General features: G+C 34.2%; 1 protein-coding gene across 2 annotated transcripts in view; it reads right to left on the bottom strand.

Moving 5' to 3' along the window:
• The window catches only part of HOATZ (HOATZ cilia and flagella associated protein), a 42,223-nt gene continuing 14,453 nt past the window's right edge, over positions 1–27,770 (bottom strand). The window contains exons 5-7 of one of the 2 annotated variants that reach the window (XM_051986956.1): positions 9,960–10,040; positions 9,716–9,768; positions 1–190 (exon numbers count right to left, since the gene is read on the bottom strand). In XM_051986956.1, coding sequence (XP_051842916.1) covers positions 124–190; positions 9,716–9,768; positions 9,960–10,040 — 201 coding nt within the window. In that variant the 3' untranslated portion in view covers positions 1–123. The remainder of the gene's footprint in view (positions 191–9,715; positions 9,769–9,959; positions 10,041–27,770) is intronic. The other variant, XM_051986957.1, reaches the window with a different exon arrangement.

Raw genomic sequence — 27,770 nt, 5'->3', positions numbered from 1 at the left:
TTCTCTTGAAAATTTGTAAATTTATTCCACTGACCTTTTAACCTAGAATAACAAAAAAGAACCTAACAGGTGCTAAAATGTGGTAGGGGGCAATTTCAGAAGTGAAATTAGTTTCCTTCATCATCAATTAAGCTGACTCACTATCTTCACTTCTTCTTGATCCATTCTTTCTGATTTTATGAGTACTTTCCTGTGGGAAGTAATAAGTCAATTCCAGTAAACAAAATTCTGCAGTTTGGAATATACACTCTACCATCATGAAAAGGTCTTTTGAAAATCTCCCCAGGAAACTAGTATAGACTTTGGGGTACTGCATATTAAGTATTACAACAAAGGGCAGCTCTAAGCATAAATAAAGTAAGCCTAAGTGGTGGTATTTGAGGAATATGGGAAGGATCTCCTATGCCCTAGATGCCTTCCCCACCCAAATGTCACAGTGTTTGAAATTCCACCATCAATTTATAATAAATAAATCTTCTATATCTTTTAAAATGTAAACATTCTTAGGAAGAATTAAAAGTTGTAAGTTGCTGAAATCTTATTGGGGAAGAACTTTTCAGGTTGGTCTTCCCAGAATGAATGACCTGAACCAGTCAGACACATAAGGGAAGAACAGGTAGACCAAACGGATTATTCTTATTCTTAGGGCTGATCCTGCTTAAAGATAATGTCATAAAATCAATGTCAGAACTGGAAGGAACCTCAAAGACAATTTAGTACAATGCTTGCCTATTCAAGAATTGCCTCCACCACATAACAAGTGTTCATGTGATCTTTTCTTAAAGACCTCTAATAAGGGGAGACACATTTAATTATAATCTCATAAATTTGGCAGTTAGTGCAGTGAATAGAAATGTTGAAACTGTAATCAAGATGACCCGACTCAGACACTATATGACATGGGGCAAATTTAATATAAGAATAATAAACCTCTTCTATAGGGTTGTTGTGAAGAACAAATGAAGCAATATTTGTAAGCTCAGTTACAACTGAGTTAGCTCAGTTTCTGGCACTTAATAGGTACTATTATGAATGCTAGCTGTAATTAGAAACTAATATAATTTTAGAAAAATAATTTCTGAAATAGTGAAAGCAGAATCTTGGATTCTATTCATATTATGGCCCTTATACTTTTATGGAGATGCTTTTAAAACTGTAACAAATCTATGCTTACTATATAGGGTGTCCTCTGCTCCAATTTCTGCCATATTTAGTAAAAATAACTAGGGGCAGCCAGATGATACAGTGTATAAAGCAATGGGTTTGGAATTAAAATCATTTTCTTGAAGTTCCATGAGTTCAAATCCAGACTCAAGACATTAACTGTGTGACCCATGACAAGTCACTTAACCCTCTTTGCCTCAGTTTCCTCATCTGTAAAATGAGCTAGAGAAGGAAATAGACAACCACTCCAGTGTTTCTGCCAGGAAAACCCCAAATGGAGTCATGAAGAGTTGATATGATTGAGAAAAGACTTAACAACTCAATCAACAATTGTATTCAAACTAAATATATCTATTTTCCCCTCCTGGATCACTGCCTTATCATGGCAGAGGGGTTTGTACAACTCAATGAAACTATGAATTATGCTGGGCAGGGTTACCCAAGATGGACAGTTCATAGTAGAGAGTGACAAAAATTGATCTACTGGAGGAGGAAATGGTAAACCACTCTAGTATTTCTGCCAAGAAAACTCCATGGATCAGTATTAAAATGATAAAATATATGATAGTAGAAGATGATTCCTTCGGGTAAGAAGGTATCCAACCTGCTACTGGGGAAGGACAAAGGAAAACTACAAGTAGGTCCAGAAAAAATGAAGTGGCTAGACGAAAGCTAAAAGAAAGTTCAAGTGCAGATGTGGTATGATGAAAATACTAAGGTCTGATGTTAAGGGTAAAGATCATGACATGAATGGTCTTATATATCAAGGTAACGTTGATGTGATTAAAACAAGAGATGGAAAGATTAAACATTGTTATCTTGGGTTGTCAATGAACTTTAACAGATGGGAATGAGTGAATTTAATTCAGGTTATTATTACATAATCTTTGGACAGTATACCAGTATTACACCAGGAAATTGAGTTGCTTCCATCTGAATTGTCTTAGGAAGATTCTGGAGATCACCTTGTTAGATAAGATATCAGACACTGAAGTCCTTTCTCAAACTAAATTGCCAAGCATTCAAACTCTACTGCCCAATGTGCAATTTCATGGGTGGCCACATTGTTTGAATGTCAAATGTATACTGCTAAGACAACTTTTATGGAGAACTCACAGAGGCGGTAAGCACTTGTGGTGGTAAGAAAAAAATGATACCAAGACACTCTCAAGGTCCCAAGAAGTTTAGAATTGATCATATGACATGGGAGACACTCTCAAGGTCTCAACAAGTTTAGAATTGATCATATGATATGGGAGACATTGGCATATGACTGCCCAGCATGGTGTGCTCTCATCACAGAAGGTGCTGTTCTCTATGAGTTATAACAAACACGAGCTGTGCAAAGTTAGAGAATTCATCCCCAATGTTCATAGGGACTATTTATGTCTGACCTGTGGTGGATCATTCTGAGCTCATATTGGTCTGATCATTTACAATTGGACAAACTAACTTGACCCTGACATAGTAATGTCATTTTGATCCTCTTCGAAAACAAAGGACAACCATCAAGCAACTGTGGATAAAATTCCCTTAGAAGAAATGGGGTAGCCCTCATAGTTAATTAAAGGATAAGAAAAGTAGTACTAGGATTTGAAATTTCAAAAATGGCAATGATATCTGTTTGAATACATGGTCCACCATTCATTATCATAGCAACACAATTCTTTACTACAATCACCAAAGCTAGAGAGATCAAAATTTATCAATTCTTTGAGACCTACATCTTCTAGAAATAACACCAAAAAAAAAAAGATTTTGTCACATATATTATATGGGATTGGAATGCTAAAGTAGGAAATCAAAAGATAATTGGAATAATAGGCAAGTTTGGCCTTGGGGCACAAAATGATGTAGACTAATAGAATTTGATCAAAATAACTTCACTTTTTCAAATAGCAAACACTTTTTCAATAACCCATACGATAACTCTACACATATATATCACCAAATGGACAATGTAGAAATTAGATTGATTATATAATTTGCTGCCAAAGATGGAGAAGCTCTATACAGTTAAAACAATACCTAGAGTAAGATCATGAGGTTATTACAAAATTTAAACTTAAGTTGAAGAAAATTGGGAAAATCATAATACAGGTATGACCTAAATATTATCCTTTTTGAATATGAAGTTGAAGTGATGGATAGATTTAAGGGATTAAATCTAGTAGATAAGAGTACCTGAAAAAATATAGAGAAAGGTTTGCAGTATTACAGGAGAAGCAGCAACAAAAAATATTCCAAAGAAAAAGAGAGCAAGAAAACAAAATGGCTTTTGGATGAAATTTTACAAATATCTGAGGAAAGAAGGAAAATGAAATGCAAAGGAAAAGGGAAAGCTATTTCAATGGAATTCCAGAGAATTTCAGAGAAAGGCAAGGAGAAATAAGAATGTTTTCTTAAATAATCAATGTAAAGAAATAGAAAAAATAATAGGTTAAAAATACAAGAGATTTCTTTAAGAAACAGACATCAAGGAAATATTTTATGTAAAAATAGGCATGATTAAAGACCAAAAATGGCAGGGACTTTTAAGTAGAAGAAATTAAGAAGAGATGGTAAGAATACACAGAACAATTCTATGGGGAAGATCATAACATCATCAGTAACTACAATGGTATGGCTAGCTACATATTTAGAGCCAGATATCCTGGAGAATAAAGTCAAGTTATTTTAGGAAGTATGCTAACAATAAGGCTAGTGGAGGGATGGAATTCCAGCTGAACCATTTCAAGAAACTCAACAGTGCTTCCTAGATTAGAAAAGACTCAGTTTTGTCCCAATCCTAAAGAAGGGCAATGCCAAAAAATTTGCACACTACTGAATAAGCATACTCATTTCACATGCCAGTCAAGGTTATGCTTAAGATTCTGTAAGCCAGGTTTCAGTAATATGTGAACTAAGAATTGACAGAAGAGCTGTTTTGATTTTCTAACAGAATAAGTAGAAACCAAATTGCCAACCTTCATTGAATTATAGAGAAAGGTAAGGAATTCCAGGAAAAATAAAAACAAAACCCAAATCAAACATCTACTTTTGCTTCACTGATTATACTAAAGCCATTTGACTATGTGGATCACAATAAAATGTGTTAAGTCCTCAAAGAAATGGAAGTACTAGATCATCTATCTTGTCTCCTGAAGAAACTTGTATGTGGTCCAAGTAGAATAGTTAGAATCAAACAGAGAACTGATTAATTTAAGATTAGAAAAGGAGTATTAACTTATATGTAGAGAATATTATACGAATTGCCACGCTGGATTAATCAAAAGCCAGAATCAGGAGAAATATCAACAATCTCAGATATGCATATACGACTTTTCTGATTATAGAAAATAAAGAAGAATTAAGAAGCCTCTAGATGAGGATGAAAGAGGAGTGTGTGAAAGCTGGCTTGCAGTTTAACATTAAAACACCCCAACAACTAAGATCTTGGCAAATTGTCCCATCACTTCTGGCAAATAGAAGAAATAGAAACAATGTTACATTTCATATTCTGGTGCTCAAAGATGCAGAGAGTGGCTGCAACCATATGAAATTAAAACCTTACTCCTGTAATAAATCTAGACAGCATACTAAAAAGCAGAGACATCACCTTGTCAACAAAAGTCTATATAGTAAAAGCTTATCGTTTTTCCAGTAACAATGTATGGTTGTTAAGAGTTAGGCCGTAAGAAAAGCTGAGTACTACAGAATATTTTCTAATTGTGGTGCTGGAGAACACTTTTTGAGAGACCTTTGGACAACAAGGAGTTCAAATCTGTCAATATTTGAAGGAATAATTCAGACTATTAATTGGAAGGTCAAATACTGAAGCTGAAGCTTAAATACTTTTGCCATATTGAGAAGACAGGACTCACTGGGAAAAAAAACCCTGATGTTGAGAAAGACTAAAGACAAAAGGAGATGAAAACAGTAGATGATGATATGGACAGATAGTGTGATGGAAGCATTGAACATGAACTTGAACAGACTTCAGGATATTGAGGAGAATAGAAGGATCTAGTATGCTATGGCTCATAGGGTCATAAAGAGTAGAATACAACTGAATGACTGAACAACAACCATCTATTCTATGTACAGTGAGGAGTACAAAGAAGTACAAGACATAGGGCTGTTCCAAAGGAGTTCATAATCCAATTGGGAGAGACATAAATATATGAAAAGTTAAATAACAATTCAAGAGATAAATGATAGTTCTAGGCAACAATATAAAAAACATCACAAGATCATAGCTGATATTTAGTAAAAGATTTGGATTTGAGCCTTGGGTCTGTACTTACTAAGGGAAAATAAGGGAATAATAAGCATTTACTTATTTAATTGGGGTAGATGGAGACTCCAAGGATAAATTTCCAAAATCTATCTTAATGCTTTATTGGCAAAATTTCAGTTTCTAGAACATTTTTTTTTCAATTTAATGTTTCTTTTTTTATTCCACTCTCATTTTGAGTTCTCATAATTTTATGGAGGCCATGCCAACAGAGTGTAGACCTTGGCTGTTTTACTTAAGATGAAAATGCTTTAAGATTGGTAGAATAAGCATTTATTAATAAATGTCTATTATGTTCCATGCACTCTGTTATGATCGTTTCAAATATCTCATTCTGTCTTTATAATGACACTATCAGGTAGGTGCTATTATGATCTTTGTTTTATAGTTGAGGAAATTGAGGCAGAGTTGTGATTTCACCAAAGTAACATGGCTAGGAAATGTCTCATGCTGGATTTGAATTCAAGTTTTCCTGACTTTAGGCTCAGCATTCTGTATCATCTAGCTATGTAACAAATTCCCTTAGAGCCTAATTTTTCTTATCTGTAAAATAAGAGTAATGTTGGATCATTTACAAAATGATATCCTTTTTAGTTTTAACATTTTAGATTTCCCCAATGAATGCTCTAGTAAAGAAGTACTTTTAGGAATGCAAAGAAAGTATATCACTCACTATAGATTGAAAGGTTTTACGTAGGAGAAAGGAAAGAATATATGTCCATATTCAAAGAGAGTTAAATTTACAAATTCAAATGGTTAAGAAAATGCCCAAGCTAGGAAAGAATGTGGTTTATTTTTAGGTGACCACACTTATAGCAACACAACTGGTCCAAAGGAAAGATCTGATTTAGCCCTGCATGGTTTAAGGAATCCAGTTGCTGTTATTCCAGTAGCAGTTATCATGCATCAGCCCTAAAGAATCTTTTAGCTGGGCTAGTTTTATCCACAGGAATATAATAGTCCATAGAATCATGAAATTTTAGAATTAGAAGGGAGTTCAGGAACAAGTCCAACCCTCTATTTTACAAATAGAGAAACAGGCATTTTGCCTAAGGTCACTTAGCAATCTTGTTTTTTAGGGATTTTGCTAAATTTTCTTGAAAAACCATTATTGCCTAGGTTGGGAAAGAAAGACATAGTCCGGTCCTCTTTAGATAAGAGGTTTAAATCATCCCCAGACTACATCATGCCATCTAGGTGAAAAATGGAAAATTAAATTTTGTTCAGGAAATAGATGATTTTCTATAAGAATTTCTGACAATAACTCTTGTTTATTCTTCTGCCAAGATTAGAGATGTATGAGGCTATGACAAATGTCAAAAAAAAATAAAAGATCCACTCAATAATTAATTGTAGTCAACAGTTAGGGTCAGCCCGAAGAAAGAATGTGACAGAATTTTACAGTAACAGGACTCAAAGGGGAGCTTAGACATTATCTAGTTCAATCCCTTCATTTTATAGATGAGGAAGTAAAGATCAAGTAAGATAAAATGATTAGCTTGCTCAAGATCATAGGTCTCCTGCCTTTGCAGATGTAATGGAAAAAAATGTTAGGTAACTAAAAATAATAATAATAGCTAATAGCTAACATCTATTTAGCACTTGCTATGGACCAGGCATTATGTTGAGGACTTTACAATTATTAGATTCTCATAACAACGTTGGTAGATAGATGCTGTTATTATCCTCATTATAAAGACGAGAAAACTGAAGGAGGATATGTGACTTAGCTAGAGCCACACAGACAATGTGTCTGGGATCAGATTTGCCCTAGTCTTCTTGACTTTAAAATGCTCCGGGTGACCAGAAGGCAACATGCTTAAACTCAAGTGGTGGATCATAACTGTGGGTATTTGAATGAGATTTTGTTGTTTGTTTTTTGGTTAGGCAAAGCCCACAAAAGAAAGAACACCGAGGACTCCACCATAGGGAAGCTCAGTCAAAGACTTGGGCTATGAGAAACCATTGTAAAGTTGGCATTAATGAATTTTATTGTAACAAAAATGATAGGCTAGGATTATCTACCTTTGAAGGCCCAATAATGTCTAACTTAAATCATATTGACAGGACTTTAGTAACCACAAAAAACTTAAAATGTTTATACTTCGGTTTCCTGATGTGAATATAAGCTGAAGTGATTAATTAGCCTTTTTTGTAGGATATGTGTTATGAATGGGTATCACAGATTAATATTGTTAGTTCTATTAGTCTGTTCTCTATAAATCAATATCCTTAGTCCTTTTTTTTTTTCAAATAAATAAGAGAGTTCCTAAAATATAAGAATAAGTCTGGCTTGACACTTTATACAGCTAAAATTGTCTGTGCATGCTTTTTCAGTGTATTTGGGGAATACCAGAAACTTGTCTGAATCATTGTACAAAAAGATTATATGTATCTTGTGTAAAAAGCTGAAAGAGAACAAGTCATATTACAAAGTAGTAGAGCTGGGTCTGGATTTGAGTTTTTCTTTCAATTTCACAGGTCTTACATTTTTGTTAGAGGAAATAAATTCATGACACAAAAATAGTCTTTAGGGAGAATGAAGCAGTGATAGTTTTTTTTTTTTAATTGCTCACAATTACTTAGTTTTCTCTCTTAAACTGATCAGTATCAGTATATATCAGTAATAGATTAGTATATTAATAATCAGTTCCACTTAGGGATCTTGTTTTTTCCATTGTTAATTGTTAAACCCCCTTTTCTTGCTAACTATATATGCTCTTCCAAATCTATTTTATCATCTCCATTTTATCTGTAATCTCTTCTCATTTTATATCTATTGCCAGAAAGAAAGGCCATGTTGAATTCATCATTTGACTCAACCTTAACATTTGGTGCCAATTTCTCTCCTCAATATCATGTTATCTAAATCAATATTCTCATTATATATTTTAGTCTCCATGGAGAAGAATAATTTTCAAAGATCAAAATTTGATAGCTTTAAGAACTTGATAAAGTGGACAGTTTTGTATGTGTGTGGTTTTTTTTTCTGGCTTGAAGTAGTGGTAGAGTGTATTATAGTGTAGGAAATCTGCTTTTCTGGCAACAGTCTATCTTTGCCCTATGCCCCAACTCCCTGTTAAATTCCCTTTTCCCCCTTCCAAGCTCCTTTTCTATAATCCCCCATATATCTAGAATCCATGCTTTAAACTTTCTAGGCTAGAAGCATCCAGTCTCCTGGTCTGCAGCTTGTTTGTGAGATCAGAGGGGAGAAGAAACCAATCACATTTGAGCAAAATCCTGCCACCTCTTTCCTTATAAAACATTAGGTTCTCTTTAAGACCTCTGAGCTGCCTGATGGGTAGAATAACCGTTTACCCAGGAATCCTGCTTACTTAATTGTCAAGAGCTGTACCATGACTTAGGTACTTCTATACCTCCCACTTAGCTTAAAGCCCATCATACTTAGGTTTCTCCAGTCATATCCTTGATTATATTCACACATCATCAAAGATAATAAGCTAAAAGGGCCATTTAGTTCAATGGCCTCATATTATAAGAAAATTGAGACCTAGGAAGGTTAAGTGATTTCCCCTGGCATCACATAGGTAGATAGTATCTGAAGCAAGATTTGAACCCAAGTCCTTCAACTATCATCTCACTGTATTTCTCAATCACACTTTTGAAGTATTATCTACTGCTAGTTTGACTGTGAGTGTTGCCCTAGTTTGGAGAGGGGGTGTCCATTGTTTCCCCAACTTTAGGGGTGTGTTGTTGCTCTAATGTTCTTTCCCTGTAACCTCTTTAGTGTTCCCTTTGGTCTCTCTAATTAAGCTATATGATTTCTAAATTAAAGAGCCTATCTTTAGTCATCCTTAAAGCCAGGAAGTCCAATGTCTGACCTTGCATAAGCCATTTAACTTCTTAGTGCTCTGGACCATAGGTGTCAAGCATGGGGTTTTTGATTGTTATTTGAGATTAAAATGTATTTGAGAAATAATTTAACAAAACAGAAAAAGAGTGGAACATAGATAATGTTAACGATATGTGATTTTTGTTAATGATATGTGGTTTTTAAAGTCAATTTGCAGGCAGTAGGGATGTTAATGTACAATTTGGTGGCCCTGTTTCCATTTGAATTTGATATCAATGTTCTAGTCAACTCTCTAAGACTATTTGTTGCAGAGCCAAGTGCCAAAGCTGTATGTTTCTTCTGATGCTTGAATATTGGTCTCCTGATTCAAAAGTCAAGTGTACTCTTTCTACTCTTCCATAGTAAAACACATCCTTAATTAGGGAAATAGAAGTGGGAAATTTTAAAAGGTTTAAACTTACTTTTTTGGGGGTACTTGGACCTTTGGCTTATGAACAAGAGAAACCAATTCTTTCTAAAAAAAAAAAAGAAAAGAAAGAAAGAAAAAATTGGACAGATATAAATGAAATGGACTTGTCTTCTAGTCATTGCTCTTGACTTGTACTGACTTAATTTTGTCCATTTAAAAACATTTCGGCAGAATAATCATAGTGCCTACACTATAACAAAACATTACAGACTGTCCCTCCAGACAAATTCATGTACATTTTTCAGTATCAATCTCACTTCTATTCTTTCTTCTCTTTGTTTTCTTAACAGATCAAGAATCTCTTCTCTTTTCTTGGCCTGTGAAGGAAAACAAAACAAAATAATGAATATATTTACATGTCATTCTTTTGACTTATGAATATGGCACCCACTTTCATATTTAGGTTTCTGAAAATTTGGTTTTCACCAATAGCTCGATTTTTACAAGAGTACATTTACTTAAAACAGGATATAAAATAACAAGTAATAAAAATCAATGAATGATTACTCATACTGCCCATTTCTCAAACTAGAATCTCTTAGGCTTCTAGAAAAGATAGGTTTTAGTTTTCTCAGTTCTGCTTTCACAATACTAATTTATCAGTCTCATAATGGAAATAGTAGAAAAGCAGGTTTGTAAGTCTACTCTCTTTTATCAGTGTCCACACGTTTTCAATTGCTGTGTTTTACTTGGCTTCTACATCTGGTTTCCAAGGAGAGAACATGTCATCCCTACAAAACTGACAACAGCTTTAGGGACTCTTCCACAAGCTGGAGTTTAGCAGGTAGCAATATTACTCTTATATAGATTCTGGGTAGAAGGGCATAAAAAAAAGGAGGGGCAGTTTATACTTTGCTGTGAAAGACTGATTACAAAATTTCATGAAATTAATATGATGCAGGAAGATACAAGTAAGACACTCTAATGAAAAAGAAAATATGGAAACAGAAAACTCCTGCATTGGTACATTTGAGCTCTGCTTCTGCAAAGAGGTGGTATATTCCCTCCTAAGTACTTTTTTTTTTTGCTGAGGCAATTGGGGTTAAGTGACTTGCTAGGGTCACACAGCTAGGAAGTGTTAAGGCTGAGGCTAGAGTTGAACTAAGGTCCTCCTGACTTCAGGCCAATGCTCTATATACTTCCCCGCCAGCTACTCCTGCCTCCTAAGTTCTGAGAAATAATAGATGCCAATAGCTTCCCAATTACAATTCCTAATGTGAGAATTGTTACAAATTGTCAATATATTGCAGATTTAGTACTGAGATAAAAGTGCCTTTCGAATTTGAGATTACTGAGTTTTATTGCTGGGAAAATTATGATGACTTCATGATATAGTAGCATAAGGAATATTGAGAGAATGGACTCACAAATCTAATTTCCTATTTTACTAGTTAGAATTGTTGAACTGATAAAATAGCAGGGGAAGGAGAACTAAGATGATTCACTAACTATATTCTTTGGAATTTAGGGAGGCTTTAATTTGGGAATGGTTGCCAAGAATATTTGCTTAATTCTTACCTGATTCTATCCCTGCCATTTTATTTTAGGTAACTGCCTTATCACATGATAATCAAATTCTAGATGGTCTAGTAGAAGTTGATCAGGGGAGAAAATGGGGGTTTATGAGTAGAAATTGGATAGTACAGACAAAAACTAGAATGGGGTATTACACTATTAAATTATTTCTGCTTGATTTTCCATTATTTTCCAAAAAATATTAGTTCCCTTTAACCTAGAAAATTGAAGAATCTCCCCTAACTCTCATACCATGTGGTAGAAATTAATTTACTCTTTTTCATGATGATTCACATTTTTAAGCCAAAGTACAAACAATCTACAAAAAAATTCAGAACATACTTTCACCATCAAGGACAGTAAAACTATCACACTTGACTATAACATCAGTCACAGAGACATTTGTAGCAAGGAAGAAATGGCATTAAACAGATAGGGAAAGCAGTTCCATTAGATCGAATGTAGATAGAAGAGATCCATGTTGGAGGTGGCACAATTATAGGAGAATAATTTTGTAGGAGATCATATCATCATTCAATTGACTGTGAAATTCTTGGGAATATATGATCTCAGTGTTTGTTTTGATTATGATAAATTATTTGATTCACTGAGAAGTATTTATTAAGTGCTTACTGTGCCAGATACTGTCCTAAATACAATCCTTTACCTCAGAAGCTCACATTATAATTGTGATAGTGGTGGGAGAAAAACACAGAAAGTAAATGGTAAAGACAAGGTATATATGGTATAAATAGTAATATCAAAGTTTGGATTTAGGATAAGTTTTTAAGAAATCCAAGGAGGCCATGTGTCAGACATGAGGAGGCATTTCAGGAAGCATTTCAATGGAGTCAGCCAGTGGAAAGGCACAGATTTGGAAAATCGATTACCATAAAGAATAGCAAGTAGGTTAGTATAGCAGGATCACAGAGTATGTAGAGAGGAATAAAATATAATTCCTTAATAAAATAAAATATAACCCAATAGGAAGGAGTCAGGTTATAAAAATTTTTACATAGCAAACAGAGGATTTTATATTTTATTCTGAAGTAATAAGAAGCCACTTGAAATCATCATGAAGAGAAGAGTGACATTGACTTTTAGTTTAAGAAAAATCACTTTATACTGGATTGCTAGATGGAGGTTGGCTGGAATGAAGAGAGAATTGAGGCATGGAGACCAACCGGAAGGTTACTGCAATAGTCCAGCAAAGAAGGATGATAAAGTTTCCAACTGGGTAACAGCTATGTATTTGGAAAGAAAGGGACATACATGGGAGATGTTGTGAAGGCAGAAACAAAACTTTGACAACTAATTGGATGTTTGGAATGAGAGAGGACTTGAGCATGACATTAAGCTTGCAAGCATGGTAACTGGGAAGATGGTGATGAATTGGACAGTAATAGGACAGGTAGGAAGCAGGATTGGTTTTGTTTTTGAGGAAGAGTTAATGAGTTCTCTTTTGGACATGTTGAATGTGAGTTGTTTATGGCACACCCAGTTTGACATGTGTGGTTGCTGTTCTTTGATCCTGAAGACTAAAATGATATGTTAAGAATTGAGTTTCAGTGTCCGAATGCGGCTGATCAGACCAATACAAGGTCGGAATGCTCTGCCACAAGTCAGACATGAATAGTCCATATGAACATTTGGGGTAGATTCTCTAATTTTATGCATCTCACATTCTGGGTTAATTCTGCTTTGCTCACATAGTATAGCATCTTCTCTGATGAGAGAATGCAATGCTGGGTTGTTCTGTGCTAGTGTCTCCAATGTCATATAATCAATTCTAAAGTTTTTAAAAGACTTGAGAATGTCCTTGTATTGTTTATGAGTGCTTGCTCTGTCTGGGTTTGACAAGTGTAAAAGACAGGTGGTGATATAAGATCAGCATTTAGAAATTAGGGCTGGATATATAACAGATCCGGGAATTATTTGATAGCAATAACTGAGCTAATGAGATCACTAAAAGGGGAAAGAAGACACATGACATACTTTTGGGGGATGGCAACTATGAACTGTATGAAAATACAAGAAAACAGAAATAAAACAGAATAGGTGACAGTAGTATCACAAAAACCTGGAATGGAGAAAATGTTTAGGAGAACAGGTTGATCAAAAGTGTCAAAGTTATAAGGAATTGAAGAAGGATGAGGACTGAGTAAAGTCTTTTGTATTTGGCAATTTAAAGATTGTTAAATTTGGAGAGGCTGGTCCACTCAAATGACATGAACAAAAGTCAGATTTCAGAGAATTTCAAAGCCACCAAAGGAGAGCAAGGTGGGAAGGGATAGAATTGAAGGGAACATGTTTTTTATAATGGATGGAGCGAAGGAGCAAATAGTTGGGAGAAGACATCTGAATGATGTAAGATGAGATGGAAAAAAAGCTCCTTGAGAATGACCTTTATTTAAAAAAAAGAAAGAAAGAAAGAAAAATTAAGAATGAGTTGAAGTCCTCAGATAAAGAGGGTCAAGGGAGAGTGTGCTGTGAGAGGCTAGAGGAGAAATGAAAGGTCTGGAATAACTGCTGTGGCAAGTGGTATAGTAAATTAATAAGGGAGGTGTAAAACTAGTTGCATTGTTGTAAAGAAAGTCCGGATTCAATGAAGTTGTGATAATGTAAAAAAATTTGTAGTGGACTCAACCAGCACAGCTTCATGACCTTTTCCAGTTCCATAATTTCATGGATATGAGCAAGGAAGGAATGTAGTGGGGGTAATTCAAGGTTGAAGTTTGACAAGGTATGATTGTCAATAAGACGAAGGACAAAGGCTTCCCTCGGCATGCTCTTTTTTTATGGGCATGACATTGTCCTAATTGCACCAAGCACCAAAGAGACAGTACACCACGATGAAATGGATCCAGAATTAAGCAGCAGGAGGAAAGCATGTTACTTTTCCTTCAGGAAACAAATTTTCTCCCTTTTGCCCTCTTTTCCTCCTCTTTGAGAAAGCCAACAATTTGATACAAATTATACATGTGCAGTCATGTAATATTGTGCCACAGTTCTATTTTATTGTCCTGACTCAGTTTCCTTGAATTGTTCTCTCAGTTCCTATTTGTTCTGTTCAATCCTGCAACACTACCCCTCCCTCCTAATCATGATGATCCAGATAAAAAGACGTTTTATCTTAGATATGTTGAGTGCCTTTCCCCATTCTGTAATCCCAATTTATCAGAATGTCCCATGCCTCCCCTCACCCTGTCAGAACCGCATTGATAGTTCCATTCCCTCTATACTCTGACTTCGCCCCTGCCTCAGTCTACCCCTGTAGCTGAGCCACCTGCATATATATGTCATTGAGAACTCCCATTGGTTGCTGGATGCTTTGGACATCAGCCTTGGGGGCACAGCATGTCCCCAGCACAATCTCTCCCTTTCAAATAAAATATTAAAAACTCTCTAATCTCTATCTTGTCTCAGTTTCTCCGGAGTTACATTTAGACATGATTCAATGTTAATTATATTGTGGAAAAAAACAAAAAATAAATCCTGAGAAAAATAAAACGTATACTTCAATCTGCATTCAGATTCCAAGAGTTTTTTCTCTAGAAATGGATAGCATTTTTCATCCTAAATCCTTCAAAACTTGTTTTGGATCCCTGTGTTGCTGAGAATAGCTCATTTACTCACAGTTGATCATCATACAATCTTGCTATTATTATGTGCAATGTTCTGTTTCTGTTCATTTCTCTTTGCATCAGTTCATGTAAACTTTTCTAGGTTTTTCTGAGCATCCTTCTTATTTCTTATAATCCAATAGCATTATATCACAATCATATAAAACTTATTCAACAATTAATGGACATTTCCTAGATTTCAAATTCTTTGCCCCAACTAAAAGTGCTGCTATATTTTTGTACAAATAGATCCTCTTTTTGTTTTTATCTCTTTGATATACAGCCTTTTGGGCCTAGTTCCAAATACTCTACAGAACAGCTGAATTAGGATACCACTTCACCAACAATGCATTATAGTCTTGTTTCCCCACCAACATCCCGCTCCAACATTTGTCATGTTCCTTTTCTGTCATATTACTCTGATAAGTGTGGCAAGATGGCTCAGAGTTATTTTAAGTTGTAATTTAGAGCATTTTTAAAAAAATATGACTATAGATAGCTTTGATTATTTGAAAACTGCCTGTTCATTTTCTTTGACCATTTATCATTTGAGGAATGGCTCATTTCTATAAATTTTAATCAGTTTAGTTTTGTGGTCCCACGCTTTGTGGAGGCTGTCAAGTCAGAAATCCAAGTTATGTCAAGCCCCTGGAGCCCACCCTCTGTGGAGGTTGTGGGCAGCCCCACCTTCCTGTGTCCAATATATCCCCTATAAATCTGCTTATGGCCCATGCCATTGTTTTCCTAATTGTTCTGCCTCAGTTTATAATTGGTGTGCTCAATCCTGCAAAACCACCCCTCCCTCTTACTCAGAATATTTGATAAGGATAAAAAAATCTTGTATTTTTTAGAACATCAGAATGCCTCTCCCCATCCCAAGCTATCAGAATATCAGATACTGTCTTATCAAAGTTGCCTCTCCCCATCTCTGGGGTGCCTCCCCCCAGTGGCTCGCCCCACTCTATCAGAATACCGTTCCTGCTTTCAGCCCCTGCTTGGTTACTCCCCCCCTTCCCCAATTACTTCAATAATGGAATAAAATTCTCTAGAAATACTTATGTCAAATGCAATTTGATTTATTCCTGGATATGAAAACGAAATAACAGGTTTTAAAATTATGGCCAATAATAGTGTTTATGAAAAATGCTCCAGAATGTTTATGTTGTGCCACAGTTTTCGTTTATTATCCTGAACAAGTTTCCCTAGATTGTCCTGCCTCAGTTTCCCTGAATTATTCTGCCTCCTAATTGTTCTGGTCAATACTGTACCCCTCCCCTCTTAATCATCAGAATATTTGATGAGGATAAAAGATCTTATATTTTAGAATATCAGAATGCTTCTCCCCATCCAATCTATCAGAATATCAGATTCTGTTTTATCGGATTCCTTTAGTCATCTCTGGTGCCGCCCCCTATCATGTCATCCCCATCTCTGGTGCCTTCCCCAACTCTGTCAGAGTCCTGTTCCTGCTCTCAGCACCCTGACACTGCCCCTGCCTCAGTCTACCCCTTATATCTGAGCCACGTTCATCAATGAGATGAACCAAATCCGTTTCAATTTATTTAATAATGAAGAGAACCAACTACATCCAGCGAAAGAACTATGGGAAATGAGTATGAACCACAACATAGAATTTCCACTCCCTCTGTTTTTGTCCACTTGCATTTTTTATTTCCTTCTCTTTTACCTTATGTCTAAGTCTGATTTTTCTTCAGCAAAAAAACTATATACATATGGATACGTATACATATATTGTATTTAACATATACTTTAACATATATGCTCAGATATATACATATATATATCTCATTGAGAACTTACATTGTTTATTTGCTGGATTCTTGGAGACGATTGTCTCATTCAGCCCTGGGACCAAACCATGGATTCATTTGGCCCCAATAAATCTCTCCCTTTCAAATAAAATATTAAATACTCTCCAATCTCTATCTTGCCTCAGTTTCTCTGGCATTACATTTAGACTATTTTAAGAAACCTCTTACATTTGAGTCTTTTTTTCTAAGAAAAGGTCCACAACTTGCCATCTAGTAAAACAAAAAATATTTTAATTTTATATAAGGCAATGAATCACCATTTTGCAATCCCGATACATTATCAATTATACATACAGATATGATGTTGAATATATTCATGGTCACTTAGCATTATTTAGCTCATTAGCTCCCATAATAATCCTGTAAACAAAATTGCACTTTTGTGCTTTCAGAGTAAAATTTTAAAATGGCTACCCCGGGGAAGTGAAGCAAAAAGCAATGGGGCAACTGGGAAACAGTGAAATTTAAGTTGAATATTTCAGGAAAGTTAAATGGGGGGGAAGCAAAGATGTGTGGTATTGATGGAGCATAGCCTCTAGGGGAAATATAGCAGTGATCTTGAGGTCCCTTAACCTTAAGAGTGCTATTATTCTAAAAATCTGTCAATGATTCTAAAGTGTTCTGGCCTTAGGATAGTCCTACAAAACATTGTTGACTCAGATCTCTTGGGCAATAATAACCAAGTTCTTGAGACAATAGTGAATAGAGCACCCCTTAAACCTATCTGTAAACCATAAAATTAGCAAATAAATAACATGAAGCTCTGTTCTAACTTTGTCCTATAAGTTTTTGTTTTTTTCTCCTGGTTCTTTACTATAAACTCTTTTGGAACTTAGCGCACTTCAATTGGCATTACCACTACCATAAACTTTGCCTCTTGACTTGTTGGGTTCAAGCCTACAAATACCTTTTGAACCTCAACAGCGCCAATTCTTCTTTTTGGTTCTTTCCAGGACAGATAAACTAGGAAGGGAGAAAACTTTTTTTTTTTTTTGATGATTTGATAAGTGGAGATGGGCAAGTTGAGTTTTCAGGCCCTTCAGAAACTTTTAAGATTTCTTTCTCTGGCTTTAAGGAATCTAACTTCTGACTTAAGAGTCAAAGAAACAAAGACAATAAGTTTCACATTCAGAAACTGACTTTTGGAAGTGTTTGCTATCAAATATTCAAATAATTCAAAGAAATAAATTGGTTTTTTAAAAAGCTTCTGACCACAAATCCAGAATATCATAAAAATTTCTTTTTTGAATTGTTACTTATAAAAACCAAATGTGAAGCATTTGACTTGAATTTCAGACACATAGCCCTGCTTCTTCCTTCCACTGTAATTCTCATAAAAAGGGCAATACCTTTCTTCCCTTGGATTATTTATGACAGTTATGCTGACTGAAATAGTTCTAAAAACAGAGTGAAATAGTGTCTGCTCCATTTGGCTTATTGTTTCTACAGCAACCTGGGAGTTTAAGGACCCAAGTATTAGGGTGAATTGAGCAAGTTCTGAAAACCTGATTGTTTCCTCAAATGAATTAGAATTCATTGAGTATAAGGGTACTCTTTCAATATTAATACCTGAAATAAGGAGTCTGAAATATGAAAATGTGGTGGTGGTGGAGGAAGAGGGGGAAGAAATGGTTAGTATACATGAAATTTCATTTAAGAGATTCCAATAATTATCAAGAGTTTTTGGGGAAAAAAAAAAACAAAAAAAAACAACCACCACCATAAATTCAAGGGAGAAAGCTGACTAGAGAATTCATGGGTTCGTTAACTGATTAAATGACTCAGGTATGATAAGTAGCTAGCAGATGGACTATATGAATTTTCTCTAATCAGTTTTTACTAAGCAGCCTTAATCAACAAATACCAACAATTCAATGGGTATTAATTAGAAGATGAAAAAGAATTTAGGAATAGAATAGAAAAGCTCCTATTTCCTTGATGGTATTTACATGTGTTATTTTTAATATATGTTTAAAGGTATTTTAAATTGATATAATTTTGACAGACCATTCCCCATGAGCCTGAAGTCATCAACAAGAACTTAGTATATGGGCATACATGATAAATCAAAAGGAAGCTAACATAACATTCATCAACTTTGAAGTGAAAGCTGGAGATATTTCTAATACGAGACCTTAGAACAATGGCGTCAACTCAAAAAAAAGGTATGACAAATTTACAAGATATCCACTAGCTATATATTGACTTAGAAAACTACATACCAATATTACATTTTAATTTGATTCTGGCTCATGGAAGCAGTGTGTTTGATACAAATTGTCCTTAGAGGGTAGCCCAAAAGAAAGTGAAGATTTTATTTTGAAACAGCAGTCAATAAACAAGCATTTATCAGATACCTACTATTGTGCCAGACACTGTGCTAGATACTGGAGGTAAAAGGACAAAAACAAACGTCTTCACTTCACTTTCTAAGAATTTATAATTAAATCAGGGAAATTACATGTCATTAGCTATTATAAAGTCTTTTTAAGTGGGGAGAACAATAGCAAATAAACAATGTAGGAAAATGATGGTACTTGAGCTTTTATTTTTAAAGAAACAAGAAATTCTAGAGGGAAGGACAAAAGGTATTTTAGATATAGGACTAGCCTGTACAAAGGCATAGGGATAGGAGATAGAGTTCAATTCAGTAATGTGAGAGTTGAAGATAATGCTGATATTGAAAAACTAGGGAAGGAAGAATGTTGACTTCTGAGAAGTGAGTTTTGGGGAAAAAGTAATGCTGTCTTGGACATGCTGAGTTTAAGATATCCATTTTGAAGTATCCAAAAGGCAAAAATGATGCATGGCATGAAATAAGAGCTAGGAAAATGGGACATACTATATGGTATTCAGTCAGTTTCTACTTTGGTGATTACCAAATGGCCAAGTTTAATTTGTTGTTGGGAGACAGCATGGTACAGTAGTAAAGAATTCTGGATTTGGAGTCATAGGAGCTAGATTCCAATTTGATTCTGCTATTTATGATTCTGCATATTAGACTCTGGTCCTCAAGTTTCCACAACTATAAATGAAAGGTTTTGGGCTAGATGACATCTGAGATGTCTCTTCCAGTTCTAAAATTATGACACTAAGAAAATGCTAGGTTAGAATAAAAGATGAAGCTGTCCTTTGCTGAAAGGAGGAATTACTAGTCTTAAGTAGCTTTTGAACATATATTTTTGAACACCAAAGCACCAGCATATGTCTTTCTGAGGTCTGGGCTAATGCAGAGTGTGCTGGGAGGTTTATGACCCCAGGTCGACCAATTGTTGACAAATATTTTGATGAGAGAAGAGTACAAAGTGGTCCTTGGCCCTATGTAGACCACTTAAGCTTCTTCAGTGAAAATGGCAAGTCAGCAAAAGGTAAGTGGGGTAGGAATCCTGCATTTTTAGATCACCTATAACTATTACCTTAATTGTTGGTCTGCTAAGGTAAAGATTTTAAAGTCCATTCTTCACCGCCCTGTAAAGAATGGACAAAACAATGCCAGAAGATCTGACAATCTTAGAATTGAAACCGAAGACAAAAAGAAGTTGCAAACTACTTAAATGAATGCTTCATAGGTTTTCCTTATAAACACAAATAAAGAAGTTGGTGGAATTAGTGTAACCATCTGTCCAAAGGTAACAAGAAATATAATTTCATGGGAGATGTATATAGTTACCTTGTATTTTAGAGTAAGAATTTTTTTTTTAAAGACTGGCAAGAAAAATAATTGCAGCATTATTTATCAATATCCATTGCAGAGGTTGAGGTATAGAAAAATTTGTGAAGAACTTTATAAGAAAACTCCAAATTAAATCAATGCAAACTTTGATACTGGTGCCAAGGTGGACAAAGACAACTATAGCAAAAGATTTAAAAAAAATACAATCCAAGAGAAAAGGTCAAAGGCTTATAAGAGCACACAGAAACCTTATAACTAGGAATAAATTTCCATTTTCCAGTCACATCTGCCTCTTTGTGACTTCATTTGGAATTATCTTGGCAAAAATAGTGGTTTGTTATTCCCTTCTCTAGTTCATTTCACAGATGAACCTGAGGAAAACAGTTTAAGTGACTTGTCCTGGATCGCAAAGCTAATAAGTGTCTGAGTCTGGATTTGAACTCAGCTCCTTACTTGCAGTCTATCCACTATGCCACCTAGCTGCCATGAACCATGAAGAGTTTGAAAAAAATTATCTAAAAGTATACAATTATCAAAATGATGTTCCCAAAATATCACTTTCCTCAATATATTTCTTAATATAACTAGGTCCAAAAATATGCTCTTATCATTAAGAGCCCTTTATAATCTGTCCTGAACCTACACTTCTAACCTTTTTATATACTTTTCCCTTTTCTGTGTTCTAAAGCTCAAACTTGTGGTCTTACTGTTTTTCAAACACCATACTCTTTTCTCATCCCTGTGCCTTTGCTCTGGCTGGCCCCCTATCTAGAACAGTATTTTCCCCTAATATGTGTTTCTTAGAATCCCATGTTTACTTTACTGAAGACTCAGCTTCAATGCTGCTTTCTACATGAAGCTTTTTCCTGATCTCCCATGTCCTATGAATAGATGAAAAGGCATTTATGAAGCATTTACTATAAGCCTTCATCTATGATAGCTAGATTTAGAAAATTTAATTTTGCAGACTTGCCATATTTTGTTTTAATTCCTGGTGTCTTTCCTTCCAAAGTTACATTGTATATATCTCATATACTTATATCTATGTCCACATTGTCTTACCCATTCAAATTTAAGCTCCTTGAGAGCAGGGACTGTTTTCTTATTGATAGCTTCAGGAGATAAAGGATTATTTCCTCATTATTTTCAAATTGATAGTGACAACCTGTTGTGTGATGGCAACTTGTTCTGAATGACAGAAGGTGGGATTCCTTTATTAATGATACTACTACTACTATAATTCATGGACAAAGTGAAATCTGAGTTGTTTTAATGATGGGTAGAATTTTGCTGAACAACATAAATTAGAAGTTAGAAGGAAAGCAGGGATTTGGGAATGAATAATATTCACAGGAGAATGAGGTGATCTTTTTTTAGTGTTTGGAATGAATGTTGGAGAATAGTGATAAGTATATTTAAATACAGAGGTAAGGCAAAATTTTGAAAAGCCTTAAAAGTCAGAAGAGTTTGAGTACATTACTATATGAATCAGGGAGCCCGAAAAAGGTAGATTTTGGTCACAGGAGAGATAGAACAAAAATAAAAACTTAAGGAAAATTAGTCTAGCATCAGTGCAACATGCATTATAAGAGAAGGCCTAAAGTCGTACAAACCAGCAACAGAACTTTCCCCTTCTTATTCATCTTACACTGATTCTAATTTTCCTTGTAGGAGAGTTCAGATAAAAAATGCCCAAGGCTATGGATAAATAGAAGCTGTGCTAATAATAAAAATGGAGAGGAAAGGAAAAAATATGATTTTTTAAAGGAGAAAAACATTGGGAAAGTAGTTTTTGGAAACAATAATCATAGTATTATATAATCATAGGATTGGAAGGGATGTGTTTCCCTGTAATTTCTACCATAATAGTTTTATATTCTAGAATAATAGAAAAAAAGGATGTTAACAGTTAACAGAAGCAAATCTACAGAATCGAGAGCATATAGTTCATGCACTTGTAACAAGTATATTTCGTTTCAGGTCAATAAATGGAACAGATGATTTGCCCAATGTTGAGAAGTAAATGAACTAGTAGTCAATGTTTGATAAAGCCAATGACCTCAAGTTGCTGGATAAGGATTCATTATTCACTAAAAACTACTGGGAAAACTAGACAACAGTTTGGAAGATATTAACACTGCATGCCATGTACCAAAATAAATTCCAAATGTATAAACAGCTTAGGGGAAAAAAATCACATCATAAATAAGAGCAAGGAAGAAAATACTTTATGTATGGATTTATGAAGAAATCTGTATTTAAGATTCAATATAAAAAGTTCATGATAGGAGGACAAGAAGAAAATAGGTAGATTCTTAACTTACCTGATGAATGTCAAGAAATGCTACGAAATATGGCTTTGTGTTTATTCTAGAGAGTAATTTTGACTATAAAAAAGTTTTCATAGGCCTAATTTTGTTTTTCTTCAACATTCTATTTATTTAAGCTGCAAAGTGAAATCTGATCTGTTGAATTATGGGTAGAATTTTGCTGATCAACATAAATTAGAAGTTAGAAGGAAAGCAGGGATTCAGGAATGAATAATGATGTTCACAGGAGAATGAGGAAAGTGATCTGCATAAGAGCAGAGATGGATTCTCCAAAATTATAGGCTGTTGTAATCAAGACATAGCTTTTTTTTTGTATATTTTTTAATTAGAATAGTATAATAATCCATAAGCAAGAAATTTAAGATACAATTTTATAAGAGAAAATTCATTAAAACTGCTGATGAAGAATCTGTATAAAGCTATGTCCAGGGGAAAAAGGATAAAAATGGTTCCAAAAATTTTAAATATTTATTCACATAGGAAAAAAACCCCAAACATTATAAAGTTGATTAACATTTTCACTTTTCATTTGGCCAGTCTACAGTCAATCCAAAAGTATTTATTAATTGATCTGAAATTTCATGGACATGGGCATTGCCTCTGCATATTCCTTCCAGTGATGCAAGATCAAAACCTATTTGTGTTTCATGGACTTTTATAGATATTAAAATATATACCTTTGAAGCCTTTCCATCTTGGTGAAACCTGCAGTATATATATATCCTGGCATTGTCTTCAAGAACTTGGGGTGAAAGAGATTCTATTAAATATAATTTAATGAATTCTTCTAAATATTCCTATTACTGTAAAGGACACCATCCTTCCAGGCTTGCTATCTAGTCATCCTCTACTCTTCACTCCTTATACAGGATATCAAGAGTAAAGTCCCAAGAGTTGTCAAAGAGATCTTCCTAAATTCATTTTATCCTATTGCTCAATAAATTCCAGCAGCTCCCTATTCTCTCCAGGATTAAAGAATAAAATCCTGTTTAGCTTTTCAAACTCTTCACAACCTCTTCCTTTTCTACTTCTCTAAAGTTTACATATGACATCCTTTTAGGAACTTTCCAATATATTTGCTACAAACTACTTATCTCCGCACATCTCACTGCTCTATGCATTTTCCACTTCCCCTATATATGGCTCTTCTCATTTCTGTCTTCTGGTATCTCTGCCATCCTTCATACCTCATCTTAAATCCTACCTTCTGCAAAAGATCTTTTCCTATTCCTCTCAATGTTTGTGCTTTTCTTCTGAGATTGTAACATATTCTATATATATTTTGCATGTACATATTTGTTTGCAATTGTGAACTTTTTGAAGGCAGGACCTGAGGTTTTGCTTTTCTTCATATCTCTACACTTAGCACAGTGCCTATCACATACATAGCAAGTGTTGATAAATGCTTGTTGACTGAATCTGTTGGCACAGGTAACTATATTAGTTTTATTTCAGTTTAAGTTTCAATATGAATTATAGCACAATACTCAGGTGGTTGTTAGTTGACACCTGACATTTTCCAATGAAAACTGGATACTCCATTTACTTTGGTTAAGCAGTGGGGTGAATAATATACTATGTACACCACATTTGTCTTTTTTTCAAAAGTACTTCCGTACTATTGATATTTCATTTGATATCTGGTGTCATGTAACAATCATCTGGAATAGTGAGTAGAACACTGGATAGAGTTCTAGACCTGGAGTCAAAATCACCTGAGTTCAAATTGCCTCAGATACTTATTAGCTGTGGACCTTGGACAAGTCACACAATCATGTATGTCCCAGTTTTTTCAACTGTAAAATGAAATGGAGAAGGAAATAGCAAAATGACTTCAGAATCTAAGAAAACCCCAAATAGGGTCATGTATGACTGAAAAATGACTCAGCAACTATAGTCATAGTGTATTGTGCTATAATTCAATTTATCTGTATTGAAACTTATCTGATATAAAGCTTATATGTGTGTGTGGGATGATTAGAAGAGCACTATCAATTTAGCTAAGATAGATAAAGCATTTGGACTTGAATAAGTAAAAAGACCTTAATTCAAACCCTGCCTCAAGATACTGTGTAATCTTGGACAAATTGTTTAACCTCTGCCTGCCTCAGTTTTCTTATCTGTAAGACCAAATGAAATATGTTCTGTGAACCTTAAATTATTCTATAAATGCTGTTATTATTATCCTCAATCTGATATATTAGGACCCAGGGACAGATTTATACTTGGATATATTCCTTCCATAATGACACCTTTTATTTCCCTCTCCCTCATCCTTCCTCCATTTCCCACAGTCCAGATGATCAGGAAGATGGTACTCTGGGGGGTCATCAAAGCAGTTCAGAGAATTCCTCTTATCCCTATCATGTATAATTAATTTTAATTAGATTCAAATTGATAATTATTTGTTGACAATTTCACTCACATTAGAAGATTAGGTCTAAAAGTAATCATTAGAAGATTAGGTCTAAAAGTAATCTTTAATTTTGTAACTTGAAAATTAAGGTTTGTGATGGTTAGTGTTCCAGATGGTATTTTTCAAATCTATAAGAAAGTGGCTCTTCCTTCATTGGAAAAGTTGTTTATTTTGCTGCTTAACAGAGGTTATAGGCCTATTTTTTGAATTTTTTCTTTTTGGGGCCCCAAAATTTAATGTTAGGACATTGCTTGGAAGTTATCTGTTTGATAGGAAAACTGAGAAATGTTAGTGCTTGCTAATTTTCTTGCTATTCCTCTTCCATAGTTCATATGGAATAAAGAGTATCATGATTTACAACCAGTGTAGAGCAAAATTGGATATTAGCCAAAACATAACAGAATAGACAACTTCACTTGGAAATAATTCTCAAATTCTATTTTTTTTACATTAGCTATTATTCTCTATGCATATTTACTTCAATCTAGATTGTAACTAGGTTCTATAATTGCCACAGAGAGAATTCAGACATGTTCATAATAATGATATAGAGAAGCATAAAATGATATACTGTTCACTTCAAAAAAAAAAAAAGGCTGAATAATCAGTGAAAAGGCTTCCTCCTGCACTATTCTGATTTTAGAAGGTGGACTTAATGGCAATAATATATGTTAATGGATGGAAGACACTGATTTATTAATTGAAGAAAAGAGGATTGCTGACTTGCAATAAAGATTTGCAAACCTCAGCACCTTTCTACACCTTCTGGAAACTGCTTTATCTTGGCTAAGTTCCCAGATTTGACAAACATTTTTCATCTTAAAAGGAACATTTTAAAATGAGAAAAAACATTGTAATTACATAACCAGAATTGCTGCATGATTTTAATACTCTAATATGACTTTTTGTTAAAATTTAGGTGTGTCATGAAACAGTACAAAGATTTTAGTGCTGCCATGAACTTTTTTTAATAGCTTGAAATAATGTTCTTGATAAATATATAATATTCTTTGTTGACAAAATATTTACCTGATAAAGAATTTTCATAAAAACCCATCTCAAAATATTTATAAAAATGCATGTAAAAATATATATCTATGATTAACTAAATAGGCTTTTAAATTAATTCTTATCTTAAGTGATAATGAGTGAAATTAGATTTTAAAGTATTGTTCTAATAAGATGAACAAAACAAGTAGAGACAAAATTAAATTCTAAACTTAAATTCCACTAACAGGGTTTTTATTTCCAAAAAACAATTAGTAAAAGGTATTGAAACATGTCTATGCATAGAATATATGACCCTACTGACAGATTCAGTTGATAAAATTTGTTTCAACTTAAGGTGATCAAAAATTGTGAGACTGGTACTTTCCCAATTTTTGTTATGCCATATGATTATTTAAATAAACTACTATCAACCAAATCTTTTGTCATGTTTTACTCAACTCTTCAGATAGAAATGTACTTATGTTAGTGGTAGACACTGGTGGCAATTAAACTTCAAATGGCAAAGGATATATTTAAGTATGTATCTTTGAGATATTATCATATAAACACAGAATTTCTAATTTCTTGTTTTCAGTTCCTGAATGTTCTTAAAATTTATCCTTTGCAAAGAAATCTTTCAAGTTGGGATATAATCCCTAAATGATTAATTTATTTCTATGTTTTTGAGTTATCAAAAGATTTAAACATTTTTCTGCTTATAAAAGTACTTTAGATGAATTTGTATAAATAGGATAAATTGTCATTTTTAAATGATCATTAAGCAATGGATTTACTTGCCTAGAGAAACAAATCACAGACTCTGAATAGCTAGAAAAGGCCTTAAAGAGTTTATTAAGTCCCCAATATTTTATGGGTAAGAAAACAGACATCTTCATCCTACTTCAAAATATTAGCTCAACTTCAAAATCTGGAATACTTTGTTTTTTTAATTACATGGTATTTAAAACAACTTAAAAATGGTTCTACGTGTAGCAATATAAAACCACACAAGTATTCTGTTATTTAGTTGAGTTTGTGGCATGGATATGTGCTAATTGGGATTTTCCCATAGTGTTGAGCCTGTATTTCAAGCTACAGATCCTTTCAATTCTTAAGGTATAAAATATAGTGTTTTTATACTTTCCCTAAAGAATTTCTGCCAGTAGCTCTCAGTTTGTACTAATTATACTGAGACCAAGTCTTTTTTAAAATTCTATTTCAGAGACTTACAGATTATTGGAGTTTGAAAGGGTGTTAAAGAGATTATATATGTTATAGATTATAGATATTAGATATAGATTTATAGATTATATAGATAATAGATCCATTTATAGATGAAATAAATGATTGAGACCTATTTTTTCTTCCATGAAGTTCAAGAGATCTATAGCAGCAGCTCCATAAGCTTCCCCAATTTTGTGCAGCTGTTACTCTTGAAAACTGGCTTCTTTTTATGATAGAATCAGTGTGTAGGTCTGGCCCTTAATATATCATCTATTTTACTGTTAGCATATGATCATTTGAATAGGAAAAGGCAGCCTAGTGGATGGTAGTGTGGCCTAGTAGAGTGACTGTGTCCCAAACAAGGAATGCCAAATGATTTAATTGACCTTCAACCAAGGCCCAATAGTTATAGATGAAGAATTCTATGAATTTCATAAAAAGCCT

Source organism: Antechinus flavipes, chromosome 3 (genome assembly GCF_016432865.1).
Source record: "Antechinus flavipes isolate AdamAnt ecotype Samford, QLD, Australia chromosome 3, AdamAnt_v2, whole genome shotgun sequence".
Taxonomy (NCBI): Eukaryota; Metazoa; Chordata; class Mammalia; order Dasyuromorphia; family Dasyuridae; genus Antechinus; species Antechinus flavipes.
Note: the sequence above shows the minus strand (reverse complement) of the source record. Positions and strands in the feature narration are given on the sequence as shown.